General features: G+C 45.6%; 1 protein-coding gene across 4 annotated transcripts in view; it reads left to right on the plus strand.

Annotated features, from left to right (window-relative positions):
* The window catches only part of LOC144672737 (rho guanine nucleotide exchange factor 25-like), a 327,184-nt gene that overhangs the window by 12,538 nt on the left and 296,615 nt on the right, over positions 1–18,031 (plus strand). For all 4 annotated transcript variants that reach the window (XM_078534695.1, XM_078534698.1, XM_078534696.1 and 1 more), the window contains exon 2: positions 1,936–2,179. In XM_078534695.1, the coding sequence (XP_078390821.1) occupies positions 1,936–2,179 (244 nt within the window). The remainder of the gene's footprint in view (positions 1–1,935; positions 2,180–18,031) is intronic.

The following is an 18,031-nucleotide window of genomic DNA, read 5'->3' on the forward strand; positions in this document are numbered from 1 at the left end:
ATGAATCCTCCAGGAATACTTCCAACCAGAGTTGGTAACCTCTTCACTCTTGGGGTTGAATGACTGATTTGCAGCATTGTGTTCCAAACAACCCTTCAAGTTAGAATTCAGTCCTTCAACACCCCCTACCCACCCCCCAAAAAAATCTCTTTTTCAGCAAGGGTATTATTTTAGAAGTGAAATTTAACTCTAAGGGTTGACCTTAGGGCTTTGAAAGGCTTGATGGCCCACAATTAAAATTAATAATTGCTACGTGCTTTGGTTACAAAATTAAACGTAGCTGTTGTTTCTACAAGTTGAAGTCCACTTGACAGACTAGAGCATATAACAGAGGCTAACGCTCCAGTGCTGAGAGAGTGCTGCACTGTCGGAGGTGCTGTCTTTGGGATGAGACGTTAAACATCTGCCCCTCTCAGGTGGATGTAAAAGATTCTATGACTCTATTACGAAGAAGAGCAGGGGAGTTCTCCCCAGTGTCCTGGCCAATATTTAACCAAAGCCCATATACCAGACCTACCTGCTCGTTACCTCATTGTTGTTGTGTAAAAATTGGCTATGTTTTCCTTCATTACAACCATAAGTGCACTTCAGCAGTATTTCGATGGCTATAAATCGCTTCGGGACAACCTGAGGTGGTGAGGGATGCTATTGTGTGGATTATTTCAGCTGCAGCTGTTATGTCCAAGCTGGGTAAGAGAGTGTGGAACAACAGTAACCTGACTGAGAACGCCAAACTGAGAGTCTATCAAACCTGCATCCTCAGTACACTACAGTGGTGAGACCTGGACAACATGTGCTGGGCAGGAGAAAAAGCTGAGCTGTTTCTGCCCTTGCTGTCTCAGATGTATCCTCGGCATCCCTTGGCAGGACAAGGTCACCAACTCAGAGGTCCTGAAGTGTGCTAATTCCATCAACATACACTCGTTGCTACGTCAACAAGTTCTGCACTGGCTCAGCCACGTTCATCAGATGGATGATGAACATATACCCAAAGACTTTCTGTATGGTGAGCTGGTCACTGGGTCACAACCTGCTGGGCTCTCACACCCCCGCGAAAAGGAGATCAACTAGGAGACAGTCAGTGACAATCATGTCCCCTGGAGGCTGACTGTTTGGAAGGGTATTGGAAGAGGCGAGCAGAACTGAAAAGCTCAGCTGGCCGAGAAGATAACAGAGGCCAGTGAACCCTGCACCTTCTCAGCCCACTGTCTTCCTCAGCAGCAAATGCAGCAGAGACTGCCAGGCCAGGGTGGGCCTCCTGAGCCACACTAGGTGATGGTTAACACAGCCACAGCACAAGCCATCATCTTACAAGATGGGCGGCTGCCGCTCTCTCTCACTAGCTCGAAGATAATTTCAGACATAGCCAATTCAGCCAGTATATGCCTTTATGTAAATATGTGTAAATATATGCTCTGTTACAGTAGAGGATCTGTTACTTCATAACAGGACTTACTGTTCGTTGCTGTGAAAGGGGAGCCAGTGATTGTTTGTTTGTTTGCCTTATGTCTCTGCTGAGTACACTCTGCTACAACTGGCATACATCTGTCATGTACACCATACAAATCATTGTACACGTAGTGTTAGCTTTATGCTATGTTGTATCCTTGGCGCTTTTCAATTAGCTCCTCTCCAAGGTTGATTTGCTTGTCTGCCCACGCTGCTCACTTAGCACCTAGCCCACAAACCGGGCCTCGCTCAGGATAGGTACCATATTGAGAAATCATCAGGCACAAGAGCCTGGTAGAGCTGGTACTGTTAAAGCTGCCAACCCAAACAACGCAAATGCCAGGCTTGGCTAAAAGAAGCCTGTGAAAATTTTCCGATAGAGTTGTACTGAAACCTGGAAAGCACTTGTGGATAGGTTCAGACGAGTTAGTCCGTGGCTTTCCGGTCATGAGACACGCTGATTTGGTGTGCTCTTTGTTTCTGCAGCTTTCAGATCCGTGCGAAGTGGCAACAGAGGCGAGGGAACTTGAGACCACCAGTAATGAGGGAGTGCAGACAGGAGAGAGCAAAGAGGCCAAGAATGACCCAGGGCACCCCAAGACTGGCTGGGCCCCACCAGAAGCTGCTGCTGCCCAGGGTCCTCCTAGGGATACAAGTTTCACAAGTGCTGCTAGTGTCTCTGAAGCCCCCAGGTCGGTCACGATGGAATGCTTATTCCCAACAGGCGAAGGTAAGGAAAGTTGTTTCTGCCTCTGTTTATATGTTTCACAGCCCTCTGATTAGCAATCGGACCCTTGGTTCCAGGCTATGTTTGTGTTGGCATAGAGAACCAACTAGGATTGCAGAACAGGATCAAAATTAGTATTCAAAAATAAAAGTCCCACAGGAAGCCAAGCTTGTCTTCAGTTGAGGATAAGCTGGTGCCAACCTTCCTGGCTGTGGTCCACCTCCGTGATGAGCCAGTGATCGTGTGATGGGAACGTTTTGCACAGCAGAACCCATAACAAGCAATGTGCGACACAGAGGCATCAATCAAATTCTCCGCTCCAGTTCTTGCATTGGAAGTTGAGCTGACCCGGTTGGGGGGGAGATTTAGGTTTGGAGCCAAGCATTAATTGTGATTCGCTGAAAGGTGGCTGTGTTTTATGTACCTGTGCACATATTTGTGCCCATGTGGCGGACTATGTGCGTCAATGCTAAGTGTTTATTCCTCCGCTGTTAGCTGGATGAGGCTGTAATCTTTATGTCCTGCTGATACCAAGCCAAATCAGCTGAAGACAGTTTGACGTCAACTGCAGCCAAACTTTAGTTGGTTCAAATCCCGCTTCCAATTCGTGAACCCAGGGCTGAAAGACCTCGGGACACTGTTGTGCACATGCCTGTTAAATCCGGTCTGCACATGTTTGCGTGGGCGAGAGTTTTAAGTGTGCGTGGTCAACCTGTGCAGGTTTGGGCCTATCCATTAGCGACCATGGGGAATGCAAATGTTTTCACTTCTCCGCTGAGACCGTGGCCGGGATTTTCGGGTCCCGCTATGGCGGGATTGGACTAGTGCGGGAGTCATGTGATGGCTACACGGACAGCAGGCATGTACAGAAAAAATAGTGTTTCCTGTCACCATTTTAAAGATGGCGTACGCACCCCATTCTGAATAGACAGGCTTCTCATGGCTCCATTCCTATATGTCCAAGCACAGCCAGAATATTTCCGGAAATCTTTTCCCCAGCCTACCTGGTCACCCCCTGGTGTGGCCCACACCCTTCCCCGACCTCCTATTTCTCTAGTCTATGTTGCCCCTCTGTGACTTTATCCACGAGTATGGAATCAGTTCTCATATGTATACTGGCAGTACAAAGCTGAGCTTCCTCCCTCCAATCCCATAAATATAAATATAACCTCTCCCTGCCCTATCTCTATAACCTCCTGGAGCTCTACAACCCTCTAAGATCTCTGCGCTCCTCCAATTCCAGCCTCTTGCACATCTGTGATCTCCATCATTGGCGGCCGCGCCTTCAGCTGCCTAGGTCCTAAACTCTGGAATTCCCTCCATAAACGTCTCCAGCTCTCCCTCCTCTCTGTCCTCCTTTGAGACGCTCCTTAAATTCTATCTCTTTGACCAAGATTTTGGTCACCTATCTTAATATGTCCTTTGGGTTTGATAAGGCACCTGTGAAGCATCTTGGGGTGTTTTACTACATTAAAGGCGCTATATAAAGACAGGTTATTGTTGTTGGTGTAGGATTGCCTGGCTAATGTGCAGGGGTTGATTAGCCAGGACTGTTAAGTATTGCTAAGAGCAGAACCTTTCTTATAACCCTCAGTGAAACTGCATCCTGCTGCCTTCATTCCCCCCTGAAGCGCAGACACCAAGTGCCAACTGGATGCTCTGTTTGACTCAGAACTGAGCCTCAAACGTTTCCAATTGCTCCCCTATCTCCCCCACCATTCTACAATAACTAGGGTCGCCAACTGTGATTAAATGTATTCCTGGAGGTTCCATCACATGACTTGCCCCCACACTCCAGCCATTAGTCGGCCAACACATCCATCCTTGTGACTCACGGCCCTCCTACACCAATTGGAAAGCAAAAAGACTCATTACCCAATTGGGTGATGCTTGACTGTCAGCCAAACAGCCTTTTATCCCCCCGATTTTCAATATTTTCAGATCTGGCAACGAGAAATGTTCAAAGAAAATGACAAGAAACAATCTTTTTTAATGCCCCGATGATTTTTCTCCAGGGTTGCACATAGAAGTGTCCTGGGGATTGATCTTTAATTCCTGGAGACTCCAGGCCAATCCTGGAGGGTTGGGAACCCTAAACAGAGACCACACACTTCAAAAGCACTTCACTGGCTGTAAAATGCTTTGGCAGGTCCTGATGGCATGAAAGACGCTATATACATGCATGTTCATTTTTGTTCTCTTACAAAACCTGAGGTGTTTGGAGCAGAAGATGTGGATGGGTGCCTTGAAGAGAAAACAAAAGAGGAAAGAAAAGGCAGTGGTGGTTTTTATTTGATGGGTTCCCCTTGTTACTTTCTGGGTTACCTTTACAACATAATCATAAATGTAGCACACTTCACCCAATGGTCTTGGTAACATTACAGCAGTGCTGTAGCATGGGATCACATCAAAATGGTTGCCCCCAGGTTCAGTAGCTGAGTTATATATCCGTTCGGCGGTAGAGCCATTTGGGGTTGCGGGGGTCATGACCTCCCCATAGTCGCTTTGAGGTCGGACAGTTGGCTTTGAAGGAAGCCGTTTTGCTCCCAGGGACCTTTGTCAATCCCATCTTTGACCTCCAATTTGGGATCGCGAGTCTGTGTGTTTTTCCGGCTTGGCTTTAAGACCAGGTTGTTCACCATTCCCTGGTTCCCAGCTCCACCCCTTTCCTGCCAAGGCAGCCAAATCTCAAGATTGTCCCCTCCCCATGTTCCCCCACCCCTGTCAAGAAAAAACAAACAACTGGATCTGTCCATGGACTTTTGGTTCCGTCTCCTCCCCTCAGTCTCTCTCTCTCTCTCCTCTCCCCTCTACCCCCCCAACCCCCTACATCTCTTTATCTTTTCATTATAAACCAAGATCCTGTGGAAAGTTCTAGATATATTTCTTCAAGACTTGCAAACCTTGGCAGCCACATTGAACTTGTTGGGAGATCAGAGGTGGAATCGGGACCTAAGAAGTAATAAAGGTAAATATTTTATTCTGTACTAAACTCCTCAATGTTAATGTGAAATTGCACTTGAAGCCTCAAGTGCCTCAGCACTTATTCCAATAAATATTTTTCTTGTAAAAAGCCGTTTAGATTTTTATTAAGTGTCAGCTTAGCTCAGTTAGTAATACCTGTTGCTCTGAGCTCAGGCTGTTGTGGGTTTAAGCCCGCTTTAAGATATGAACACTTATTCGAGGCTGACACAGAGGTGCTGCATTGTCATGGCTACCATCCTTTGAATGAGACAATAAACAGAGGCCCAGTCTGCTCATTCAGGCGGTGGTCAAAGACCCAATGCTACTATTCAAAGAAGTATTGCTGATAAAATAAGAGACATACCGTTGAAGCTGTTCATCTTGCATTTATCAGGATAGATGAAAGAATGCCAAATTTCAAAGGGAGCAACAATTTATGCTGCATGAGAAAAGGGTGCTGATTGGTTGACAAGTCAACTTTGGTTGAGACATTGTCATGCAGAATGCACCAGGGAACTATAGTACCGCAGGCTTTTGTTTAATTCAAAAAAAATGTGCAATGCCTGGACATGTTCTGTTTTCCTGCAGAGGACAAGTCCCTATGAATATATACAACTTCTAGCAAGTGTAAGTGAGCCATATTGCGAACCCAAATGATAATCTTAAATTGGTTGCCAGTGTAATTCTTAGCACACTCAGGATTGTTCAATAAGTGCTGTCCGATCATGGAATCACATCCAACATTAGACATTATGCTCTGAATTTTGCAAGAGCTAGTTGAATACGGTCAGTTTTCAGCAATACTTGAGTCCTGTATTTCCAAGCGATTATTCAAAATAGAGTAAGGAGACATCTTGGCCAACCCTCCTCCCTTAACTAACACCACCAAGAATAGATTAATATTTCATCACTGTGGGTGGGAGATCATGCTGTACACAAAATGGCAGCAGTGTTTGTCTACATAACAATGAGCATTGTTCAAATTGATTCATTGTATGTGAAGCACTTTGGGGCATTTCTGAGCGAAGGTGCCATATAAGCGGAACTTCCTGCACCCTTTAACTATGAAAATGTACGCAGGCTAACATGTCACTGATTATATTCAACTGAAATTAAATTGCAGCAATTGAATGAAGAGTGGCATTTTTATCTTGGCCTTCTGCTGATGTTTAGAGACTCAGGGCCAGATATTCATGAGAGGTTCAGGAATTGTGAGTCGGGTCATTTCCCGACATTGCGCTCCTGAGATCTGAATGTTTTTCCCCCCCAGGGGAGTTAGGGATGGGCTGGATTCGGGGCTGCTGCCTCCCGAAGCAGGCCTGAGGTGGGAACAGAGGTGGGCAGATGCCAAGGCCGGCATGTTCATTGGGACATTGGCCTAGTTCTGTGGCCCCATAGCCCTCAATCCCCCTCATCGCTCAGCACCCCCCCCCCCCACACCCCACACATGCCCCCATGCTCCCTCCATGTCCCCAATGCATCCGTTATACCCTCATGGCCCCTTCTTCCCCTCATGTCCCCTCCATAGGCCCTGCATGCATCCTCCATGCCCCCTCATATCCCCCATGCCTCCTATGCATCCTCCACACCCACTCACTAAGCATCCTCTATGAACAGAACTCATGAGCCCTATAATAACACTGGGAGGTCTTTGAAATGCTCATGAACTAAATAAACAATTGTCCATTCAAACTCCACTTGAAAGACATTGATCCTCATAAAACTGTCAATCAAATACACAGCCATTCAAATTCCCCTTGAAAAAACCCATTCTTTTTAAGTGCTCATAAATGTGTCAAAATAAACGAAAAGCCATTGATAAACTTCTTCAAGACATGTTTAACCAATAAACTGCTCATAAAATGTCAAACAAAGCTCACAATCCACTTCACAACTGTGTAATCAACTCCTGCTGAGCTAAGTCCATTAGTGGCACTTGGAGCTCAGCCAAGCATTCATAATTAGATTCTATTGCACAACTGTATATACAAACGCTTCAGAGCTCAATACAATGGAGCGTATGAAGTTTCCTGAACAGATGGGCCATCTGTTCATTTTTTTCAAAGGGTCAGCGAAGTCTGTTCAACTACTTAAACGGCTCAAAAGACATTTGAGCTTTAAATTAATGTAAAAACCAAAGCATAGGGTCCAGATGACATGTTAATATCTGATTCTCAATATTCTTGAATGCAGAAGAGCACTTTATCTATTGGAAAAAAAGTACCCTAACGCATCTGAACACTTACACAATGCTGATCAAATTAATGGCCACTTACCTTATAAGGACAGGGCCCTATGTTAAATTACTGCATTAAAAGCAGACTTGCCATGCCGTATCTAGTTATGGCATTTGACGTTGGCAACACCTTTTGTACTTACCTGCATACTTACCTGTCAAAAGTTTCTCAACCCCACAAGAGGCTTCCTCCAAGGTTCACAAACTAACTGACCTGATATGTTTCACACAGCCTTCAGGAAGCCTCACGCCTCGCTGAAGATTTCGCACTCAGGGAATTCAAAATTGAGGCAAGCATCTAAACGGCTGAACCTAATGTCACTCCGAGTGAGCGTTGGGTCGTGACCTGCCATGTTTCCTGTGCCAGTCAAAATAGCAGCCGATGGGAATCTGGTGGGAAATTTGTATTTACAGTTTCCCCCCACTTCCATTTTCAGCTGCCTGACACAGTGTGGGGGGGTGGGGGGGGGTGGCAAAATCCGGCCCTCAGTGTCACAGTTCATGATGCAACTCAACCTCTTGGAGGCTATTGATGCTTTCCATCCATTATTCTACTGACTCCTCCCCTCCTGTGGTTTGTGCCAGGGCATGCTGCTGGCAACATGCCACTACCTCACCCAAGCGCCCATTCTTTACGTCAGCCTGGAGGGTGTGTGTGAGGCTATTTGCCCAGCAAAGCCAAATCTAAACCAGTTCCCTCCTAAGTTGCACACACACGCTTGCTAGCAGAGAGCACTGGATAATGAGCAGGAGTGGGAACCCTGGCTTATTATTGCCTTCCCTCACTCAGGTTGGCAGAGGCCAACTTTAGCTACTAAAGCTGCCCCAACCCGGAATAGTAAATCATTATTTGTAGGCTGCTGGAATTTTCTAAAACGTTTTGAACTGCTGCAATACTTAGGACTTACATATGTAATCTTACACATTGTCCACACAAAGATCCCTCTGGTGTATGAAGGCTGGTCAGTCTCCTATGATGTTGCACAGTTAAGACCATGTGTACACTTTAGGCAAAGTGAGTTAAAAGGGCGGGGGGAGGGGGGGATAAATGTCCCATGGTGTGCGGTGTAATTTAGCCACTGTTTTAGAATGGCAGTCATCCAGTCCTTAATTTTCGAGTCCCTTTATAAATTCCCATGTCCCATTTACTATAGAAATGGAAGTGAACTCATCATGCTGTAAGCCATGCCTTTAGCACCTCCACTGGTGGGAGGGTACAATTACAACGTGACTTATTTACATAGGCAGCTTCTATTGTAGTAATGGGGAACACTCACAGGAAGTGTGAACAGAGTTTTAATATATTTTATATATTATCTTCTACTTGTCAGATTAACCTTTTTAAATAGAGTCTTCATGTTGATATTCTTCCCAGCACTCTTGGAGACTTTTTTCCACCACGATTGGGAACATTTTCCACTACATAGAAACATAGAAACTAGGAGCAGCAGTAGGCCATTCAGCCCTTCGAGCCTGCTCCACCATTCAATATGATCATGGCTGATCCTCTATCTCAACACCGTACTCCCGCTCTCTCCCCATACCCCTTGATGGCTTTAGAGTCTAGAAATCTATTTCCTTCTTAAATATATTCAGTGATTTGGCCTCCACAGCCTCCTGTTGTAGAGAATTCCACAGGTTCACCACCCTCTGAGTGAAGAGGTTTCTCCTCATCTCAGTCCTAAATGGTCTACCCCGTATCCTGGGACTGTGACTCCTTGTTCTAGACCCCCCCAGCCAGAGGAAACATCATCCTTGCATCCAGTCTGTCCATCCCTGTCAGAATTTTATACATTTCAATGAGATCTCCTCTCATTCTTCTAAACTCCAGTGAATAGAGGCCTAGTCGGCCTAATCTCTCCTCATACGACAGTCCTGCCATCCCAGGAATCAGTCTGGTGAACTTTTGCTGCACTCTCTCTATGGCAAGTATATCCTTTCTTAGGTAAGGAGACCAAAACTGCACACAATACTCCAGGTGTGGTCTCACCAAGGCCCCGTACAGCTGCAGTGAGACATCCTTGTTCCTGTACTCAAACCCTCTCGCAATGAAGGCCAACACATCATTTGCTGCCTTAACTGCTTGCTGCACCTACATGCTTGCTTTCAGTGATTGGTGTACAAGGACACCCAGGTCCCTTTGTACATCAACATTTCCCAATCTATCCCCATTTAAATAATACTCTGCCTCTCTGTTTTTTCTACCAAAGTGGATAACTTCACACTTCGACCGAGCCTCTGCTATCATCTGTTTAGCTGTTCACGATACATCACAATAATAGTTGACATCCAAGGCGGGGTTACCGGGGTTACCAGACTGCTACACAGTCAAGGGCTCAGACTGTGTCGTAAATTATGAAAGTGATAATCGGAACAGTGTCCTGACTTCAGCTGAAACCTGAGGTTGCACCTGTGTCTTCTATTCAACAACATCAACTTGCATTTATATAGCACCTTTAATGTAGTTAAAAATGCCCCGAGGTGTTTCATAGGAATGCAAATCGAGCCAAGTTCGACACCGGGCAGCATCAGGGCAGGTGGTTGAAAGCTCGATCGAGATGGTAGATTTTAAGAAGCGTCTTGAAGGATTAAAGTGAGGTAGAGAGGTGGAGATGTAGGGAGGGAATTCCCCTGCTTAGGGTCTAGCCAGCTAAAGGCACGGCCAATGGCAGAGCAATTACAATTGGGGATGTGCGAGAGACCAGAATTGGAGGAGCGCAGAGATCCCGGAGGGCTGCAGAGATAGCGAGGGGGGAGTGAGGCGATGGAAAGGTTTAAACACAAGGCTGAGAATCCTGGACCGGGAGCCAGTGTAGAGCCAGAGTGCACGAGGGTGGTGGGTGAATGGGACTCGGTTTCTCCGGGGGAAGTGCAGTTTTTAATGGAAGCTGTATTGAGAAGAGGACTGAGGCTGTGTATCAGACAAAGAGGGCGAGTGGAGTGTAAGATAGTGACGCTATTTAAAGTGTTTTATGTAAATTGAGCTTCAGAGGGACTGCAATGGATTAAGTCACTGTTCTTTTCCCTTGGGGATGGTGCAAGGTAGAAAAGGCCAGATTCTTGGAAGTGATTAATTGTGAAGCAAGTAAATAGCATTTGGATCAAACAGAGTAGATTACAAGATTTAAGTAAATTGGAAGGATTTCGATGGAATAGATAGGGAGAAACTGTTTCCGCTTGCAGGAGCCTCACTCACCAGAGATTGCAGATTTGAGATCATTAGCAAAAGCTCCAAGGGGAGAAATTAGATTTTTTTCTGTTATGAAGTGAGTTATGATGATCTGGAATACACTGCCTGGAAGGGCGTTGGAAGCAGGTTCAGTAATAACTTGCAAAAGGGAGTTAGATACCTACATGAGAAAGAACGATTTGCAAGGTGATGGGGCAAGAGCAGGGCAGTGGGACAAATTGGATAGGCCTTTCAAGGAGCTATCACAGGCTTGTGGGCTGATTGGCCTCCCTATCTGCTGTCAGATTCTACAACATATACAGTTTCTGCCTGTGAGGCACATTAGGTTGTGGGTGCGGCATTTTAGTTATTGATGGTCTAGTCCGGAGGGCCTCGAGAAGCCTGTAAGCTGAGCTATAGGATGGGGTTTATCTCAGTGGCCGTTTGTGGGATCTTGCTGTGCACAAGTTGACTGCCAGCAACAACAGGGACTACAATTCAAAAGTAACTCATTGGGTGTGAAGCGCTTGTGGCTGTGAAAAGGCAATTACTTATAAAGACTTTTTCCTTAGTTCTGTTGAATAGTCATGCGGACTCGAAATGTTAACTGTGTTCCTCTCCGCAGATGATGCCAGACCTGCTGAGTTTTTCCAGGTATTTTTGTTTTTGTTATGTATAAAGACTATTTCTATTTCTTTTAAGACAGAGCCGCATCATCAGTGAATTTTTAAAGAGAAACTTCAAAACCCTTTTAAGAGTTTAAGAGTTTTAAGAATCATTGATCATCGTTGAGGATGGAATCTCCCCATCAGTAATTCTACCAGAACCTCTCGAACAGCACTCTTTTTAAGAAAGTCTTACCATTATTAATCCTTTGAAAGACAGAGTCTCACCTTTAAGAGGGAGCGCCACCAGCACTATCCCTTTAAGGGGACTTTCAGCATCGCTTTAAGAAAGAAAGGTGTTCCTTTTAGTAAGGCCCCACCATCATCTTTTAAGCAGGTATCTCCTGACAGATCTTTTTTTGAAGGACATTACCATTGAAAATGAATAGGAAAGAATTAAGATGAACAGTTCACACTTGTTGAATTATACCTGCCTTTTCCTGCTGCTTTCTCTCATTGTGACGTATCTTAGTTAAAGAGTGGTAGTCGATAACAACAACTGGGGACCGGGCTTGTGAGAGTTATTGGGAGTGACAACGTGAGGAAAGAACATGGCCACTGAAAGACCCGGAGTGAGCATTGTGAGAATTGTTATGGTATAGGAGGAGGCCATTCGGCCCATCGAGGCTGCACCGGCTCTCTGAGCATTTTAACCTCGTGCCAATCTCCTGCCTTTTCCCCGTAACCCTGCACATTGTTTCTATTTAAATAACCATCCAATGCCCTCTTGAATGCCTTGAAGCGCCGCTCAGTTGATGTTAATTCACGTGCCTCTTTGCTGCCAGTCACTGCGCCAAATTACCTCGTTGGCAATTCATTCTTCAAATTTTAAAAAAACTTAGCAGAGAGAGAGAGAGAGAGAGGCCTATTTTGCATTCACCGTGAGAAGCTGGGCTCGGAGGGATGATAAATTGCGCCGACAGTCGTGTACAATAAGCCTCGCGTCTGACTTTCAAGCAAGCGCATTGCCCTAGGATCTATAGGAATAGGGACAAGAGGGTAAGAACAGAAAGAGGCCATTCAGCCCCTCCGGCCTATTCAGCCATTCAATGAGATCATGACTAATCTTCATCTTATCTCCATCTACTGGCCTTGGTTTCATAACCATAAATACCCTTGCCTAACAAGAATCTATTAATGCCAGTTTTGATATTTTCAATATTAACCAAAGTAAATAAACTTCATCTTGTAAAAGAAATAATCTCTATGATAGACCACATCCTTAAAAGGATAGTAAAACTCCCCTTTCAAGTGTCCCCAATGGCGAGGTCCCTCTTTAAGGAGATACTCATGTTGAAGTTCCACTCCCTTCACAGTTTTTTCATTCATATAGTTCTCAGCTGTTTCATGTCTGAAAGGGCCTAGATAAATTAACGTAGAAATGTGAAAAAGCTGGACTAGCGCATAATTGGTAAAATCTCTGTAAAATAGATTTGTATCCCCCTTTTCTGTTCTCTCCACCTGCAACCTGTTGCTAGGCCTTAGGCCTCTGCCCATGTTGCTATGGCACCGTGTGCCAGGCAGCGCACAAGAGTGAACGTTTCTCTGAGTCTTCTCTCCCTCCCTGCTGGGAGGCGCCTGGCCCACCCTCAGCCCATGCCCCTGGCTCAGGAGCTCAGATTGCAGAAGGTCACGGGTGGAAGCCCACTGTCTAACCCGCTGCAGTGTACCAGGGCTTCAGTGTGCCACGCTGCTGTGTGCCATTCTGAATCAGCCCTCGTGTTCGAGCATAGCAACATCGATCCGATTCGCTGCCGTTTTGTAGACTGCCAAATCAAAGCTCGACACTTAAGAACAATTACAGAACCACCCCCAGCCTCCCCCTTAGCTCAGGGAACATCTCGAATTCAGTGGTGGGAGGAATCTGAATTAACATCAGTGGACATACTGTGCCAATCTCCTCACTTCAGCTGTGTGTGTGTGTGTGTCAGTTTGCTTCTCATACCTGGTATCAGCTCCGACTGGTTTGTGCAGCTGCTTTTCCCAGTGCTTCCAACACCACACAGGCTGTTCTAACAAAAACAGTTAAATGGCTATGACAGAAAGAGTGGTGGGGTCGGGGAGGGGGGAGTGGGGAAATGAAGCATTTAAAGCTAGACGCAATTCTTCATCATTATTCTTCACTTTGAAAGGGGCAGATGGCAAGGCTTCTTTTTAAGTTCTAGCCGCCGAATTTGTGATAGCGACTCGACAAGGTTCCCCCCGCCCCCTCCATTGCCCCCTCACCCCCCCCCCCTCCCCCACTGACCCCCCCCCCACCACACAACTGCCCCCACCCCCACCCCCCCCCACTCCAACCTGATGGCCAGCTCTGCTAGGCACGAGGCCATTCTATCTATTAACAAACCCTTTGTTGGTTCAAGAAGTCTATCTGATGTTCAGAGTTAACCGTGCATTCTTCCAAAATGCCAGTTGCAGTGTTAGTCACTTTGTTAATGCTGATTTGCCTGTCATTATATAATTAAAGGGGAAACGTGTTTGTCTGAGTTGCTTCAGGATCCCAACTCTTACAAATGGAGATACCTGGGCACTGTGTGCTCAGTTTTCCCTCCTCTTATCAACAGCAGTTTACAGTGAGCAATCGAGTTTTGTGCAGTATTCCCCGTATTGTCCAGTGGTATCCTGATTGACAGGGCTGCGGACAGCACTTTTAACCCACAGCAATGAAGTCAACCTTCATCATGTACCTAGAGGTGTCAGCTGTGGCTCAGTTCATAGCACCCTCGCCTTTGAATCAGAGGGTTGTGGGTTCATGTCCCACTCCTGGAAACCAACAACTGTGATTGTACTCGAAAGAGTTGCAATCTGTGACTGTTGATAACTCGAAAGAGTTTCATAATGTACCTCAAGGAGGGATCAAGCAAATAGGGAAGGATTTCATGAAAGTAGAAAGAACAGAGGAAGGCTTGCATTTATGTAGCGCCTGTCACAACCTCAGGACGTTTCAAAGCACTTTCCAGCCAATGAAGTACTTTTGAAGACTAAAATAAAAATAGCTGGAAAAACTCAGCAGGTCTGACAGCATCTGCGGAGAGGAACACAGTTAACGTTTCGAGTGTAGTCGCTGTTGTAATGTAGCAGCTACTTTGTGCATAGCAAGCTCCCACAAACAGAAATGTGATAATGACCAGATAATCTGTTTTTATGATGTTGGTTGAGGGGTAAATATTGGCTCAGGACACGAGGGAGAACTCCCCCCTGCTCTTCTTCAAAATAGTGCCACGAGATCTTTTATATCCACCCGAGAGGGCAGGCAGTGTCTCGGTTAGGATTTCAACAGAGCAGTGCTCCCCTGGGAAAATAAATCGAGAGGGCTGTGTTTGAGTCTTTGGAGTGGGGCTTGAACCCACAGCCTTTTGGCTCTGAGGTTAGAGTGCTACCCACTGAGCCAAAGCTGACACTTGGCTTCTTGGGACCATTTCTTTCACAGAGCGTGTACAATCTACTCTATGATTGGTCCTGACTGCCCAATTGAATCTCGTTGGCCACAAAGTTAAGTCAAATTAAAGCCCTGAATGCCTTTCTAGCCTTCATCCTATACTCTTCACTCTTCATGTTGTCTTCCTTGGAGTGATATTTCCATGGCCACAACAGTCCAGGAACTCTTTATGAGTCATGTTGCACCTGATCATCACTATATCTATTTATAATGCTCATTCCTGCTGCAAACTAATTCTATATCTACCTCCCTTCTAATGAGCGTTAATCAACACATTAACTGATTGCACTTGAGGCTCTGTTTCACTGCCTCTTGGGAAATAGATGTTTTGAATTACTGGCTTAACTTTAAACGTCTTAAATTGAGATTTGCATTCTTTGGTTCTGTGCTCACAATCTAAGATTAATAACCTGCTTCCCTCCACATTAACCAGGCCTCTCACCACTTCAAAATCCTGGAATATCTCTCCTTTGAACCTGTTCCCCAATGGCAATAAATTGACGCCTATTAGTTCAACGTCATTGCTCAGGGCCCCAAGTCCCATTATCATCCACGTCCACGTTGGTGTCAACTGTGGCTCAGTTCATAGCACCCTCGCCTTTGAATCAGAGGGTTGTGGGTTCATGTCCCACTCCCGGAAACCAAGAACTGTGATTGTACTCAAAAGAGTTACAATCTGTGACTGTTGATAACTCGAAAGAGTTTCCCTGTTCAGTGCTCCCATGTCCTTTTGAAAGTCAGATATTCCATGTGCTATTCCAAAGATACCTCACTGATCATACACAAGGTTGACTTGCAATCGGTCATCTACAGATGCGTCGCAGTACTTTCGTTAGCCTTGTTTTTATTTAAAATTCGTTCTTGGGATGTGGGCGTCGCCTGAAATGATAGCCACATCTCAGATGTTAATTATACTTTGTAACCTCACTGCACAGATTGCATTATGTTGGGTTTTTTTTTGATGAATGAATAATGATGAGTGCTGTTAATAGGCCATTACGTTTCTAGCAATATCTGGCCCATTGTTTGTGACCAGAGGACATGGCTCAAGCAGGAACTTGCCATCTCCACAAGGCAAAGGACAAACTGAAGCAACCATATTCTGGAATTAGCGGAGTGACATGGAAAACTAGACTTAGCTGCTTGGCCATTCATTCATTACCGGAGCAAATGACGTTCATCACCATGTTGTGTTATTATAATGATATAATACCTTGGGCTTATTCACTGGACAAGACACAAGTCACCAATCACTCATAGGGGATTGGATACACACATTGTGGGTTCATTTATTCAGACTAGGCACATGAGAACAGTTGTAGGTATAGAGCTCGAAGACATCAGAGCTGTGCGTGTATGCTCTGCTCAAAGCAACAGTGAAACTAAGAATGGATCACATGACCCATTTCCCTTGTAGTGATGTCATGCTGATATGCCTTAAAGGCATATCACAACATATTGGAAACCATGGGTGGAATTTTCCTGTCCTAGGAGCAGCAGGCATCGTCGTGGGCAGGAGAGGAAAATTTGGAGAGCAGCCAAAAGTCAGTTGCCTCTTGGCTACTGTCCAAATTTTCCCGTCCCGTCCACGACAATGCCCGCCACTGGCGGGACCGGAAAATCCCGGCCCATTTATTTGTTGGACTGGGCAGTGGGGCTGTTTTACCATTTCCTTCCACTAGGAGGCGGAAACATTAGTCGTGAACGTTTTCAACGGATCTTTATTTTTACCTCAGAACTCAAGTCCTCATTTTGGTTGAAGGAGGTCCTGGTTGCATTCTTGCCTCTGGGTTCAGGAGGTTGTGGGTCCAAGCCTCATCCCTGAAACTCTGCCTAACCTGGACACGCCAGGGCAGTGCTGAAGGTGTGCTGCATTGCAGGAGGTACCAGCTGTGCTTTAGGGGTTAAACCAAAGCTCCACATATCTGTTGAGGTGCCCATTAATAGTCCCACATCAAAGAAAGACCAAATTCTTCTGGTGTCTAACTTCCTTTGCAAAGCCATAAGAAAATCAGGCACTGAGGCTCATTTCTAGAGGAACAGAATTCAAAAGCAGAGTAGTTATGTGAAACTTATATAGAACCTTGGTTAGACCACATTTAGAGAGCAGTGCACAGTTTGGTCTCTGCATTGCAAAAGGGATACAGAATAACTGGAGAAAGTGCAAGACGAGATTTACAAGAATGATCTCAAAACTGAAAGGCTATGCCCATCAGGAAAGATAGAACAGGCTGGGACTTTTATTCTCTAGAAAAAGACTGGGAGGCCTTTAAATTATGAAGAGGTTCAGTCGGGTGGGCATAGATGCTAAATCGGTCCAAGCCAGATGGTAAAGTACAAAACAAGATACAGATCATTTCCTTAATAGTAGGTTTATTCACAGGGTGCAGCCTTACAGATCACTGCCTCCTAAGTACAAATCCAATGTCCCAGCTGACTCTCTTTATATTCTTTTGAGTAAACCAATAGAACAAAAATGAACTAATTAACAAAGTAAGGGGCTGACTCTCTTTATAGCTCTTTTGGAGTCAACTAAATAAACTAAATTAACAAAAATGAGGGATAAAACAAACACAGCCCCTAAGTTAGGGTCACTGCAAAACCAAAGACAAAGTTTAAAGAAAACTTACAAACATCAAACCGAAATGTGGTTAAAGGGGTCAATAAAACACCCCAGTCCCCGCAGTACCCACCGGGCACAGAAGGCCTCGATGGTGCCAGCAGACACCGCGTGCTCCCTCTCCAGGGACGCCTGGCAAGAGGGGCAGACAGTCGGGCGGGACAACCCCCTCGATCGCCCGCTGCCTGGACCTGTTAATGGCTAACTTGGCCAGGCCCAGGAGCAGGTTCACGAGGAGATCCTCCTCCCACCCGGCCCCTCTCCGCACCGGGTGTCTGTAGACCAGGAGCGTGAGACTGAAGTGCAAACAATACAGTAATAAAAGGTTCTTTAAATAACTGAAAAGGGAGTGCAGTCTACAACAATTAACATAGACATGGTCCACGGACTCCACAAGACCACAAAAAGGGCACTGACTCTCTTTATACTCTTTCGAGTACATTCACAGTTCTTGACTGTTTTTTTGTTCAAAGTCCAGGAGTGGGACATGAACCCACAACCTTCTGACTCAAAGGTGAGGGTGCTATGAACTGAGCCACAGCTGACACCTCTGACTCTCTTTATTTATTTTTCCATCATAACATGTAGGAAACTCTTTCGAGTTACCAACAGTCACACATTGCAACTCTTTCGAGTACAATCACAGTTCTTGGTCTCCAGGAGTGGGACATGAACCCACAACCCTCTGATTCAAAGGCGAGGGTGCTATGGACTGAGCCACAGCTGACACCTCTGACTCTCTTTATACTCTTTCGAGTTATC

Source organism: Cetorhinus maximus, chromosome X, assembly GCF_964194155.1.
Source record: "Cetorhinus maximus chromosome X, sCetMax3.hap1.1, whole genome shotgun sequence".
Lineage (NCBI taxonomy): Eukaryota > Metazoa > Chordata > Chondrichthyes > Lamniformes > Cetorhinidae > Cetorhinus > Cetorhinus maximus.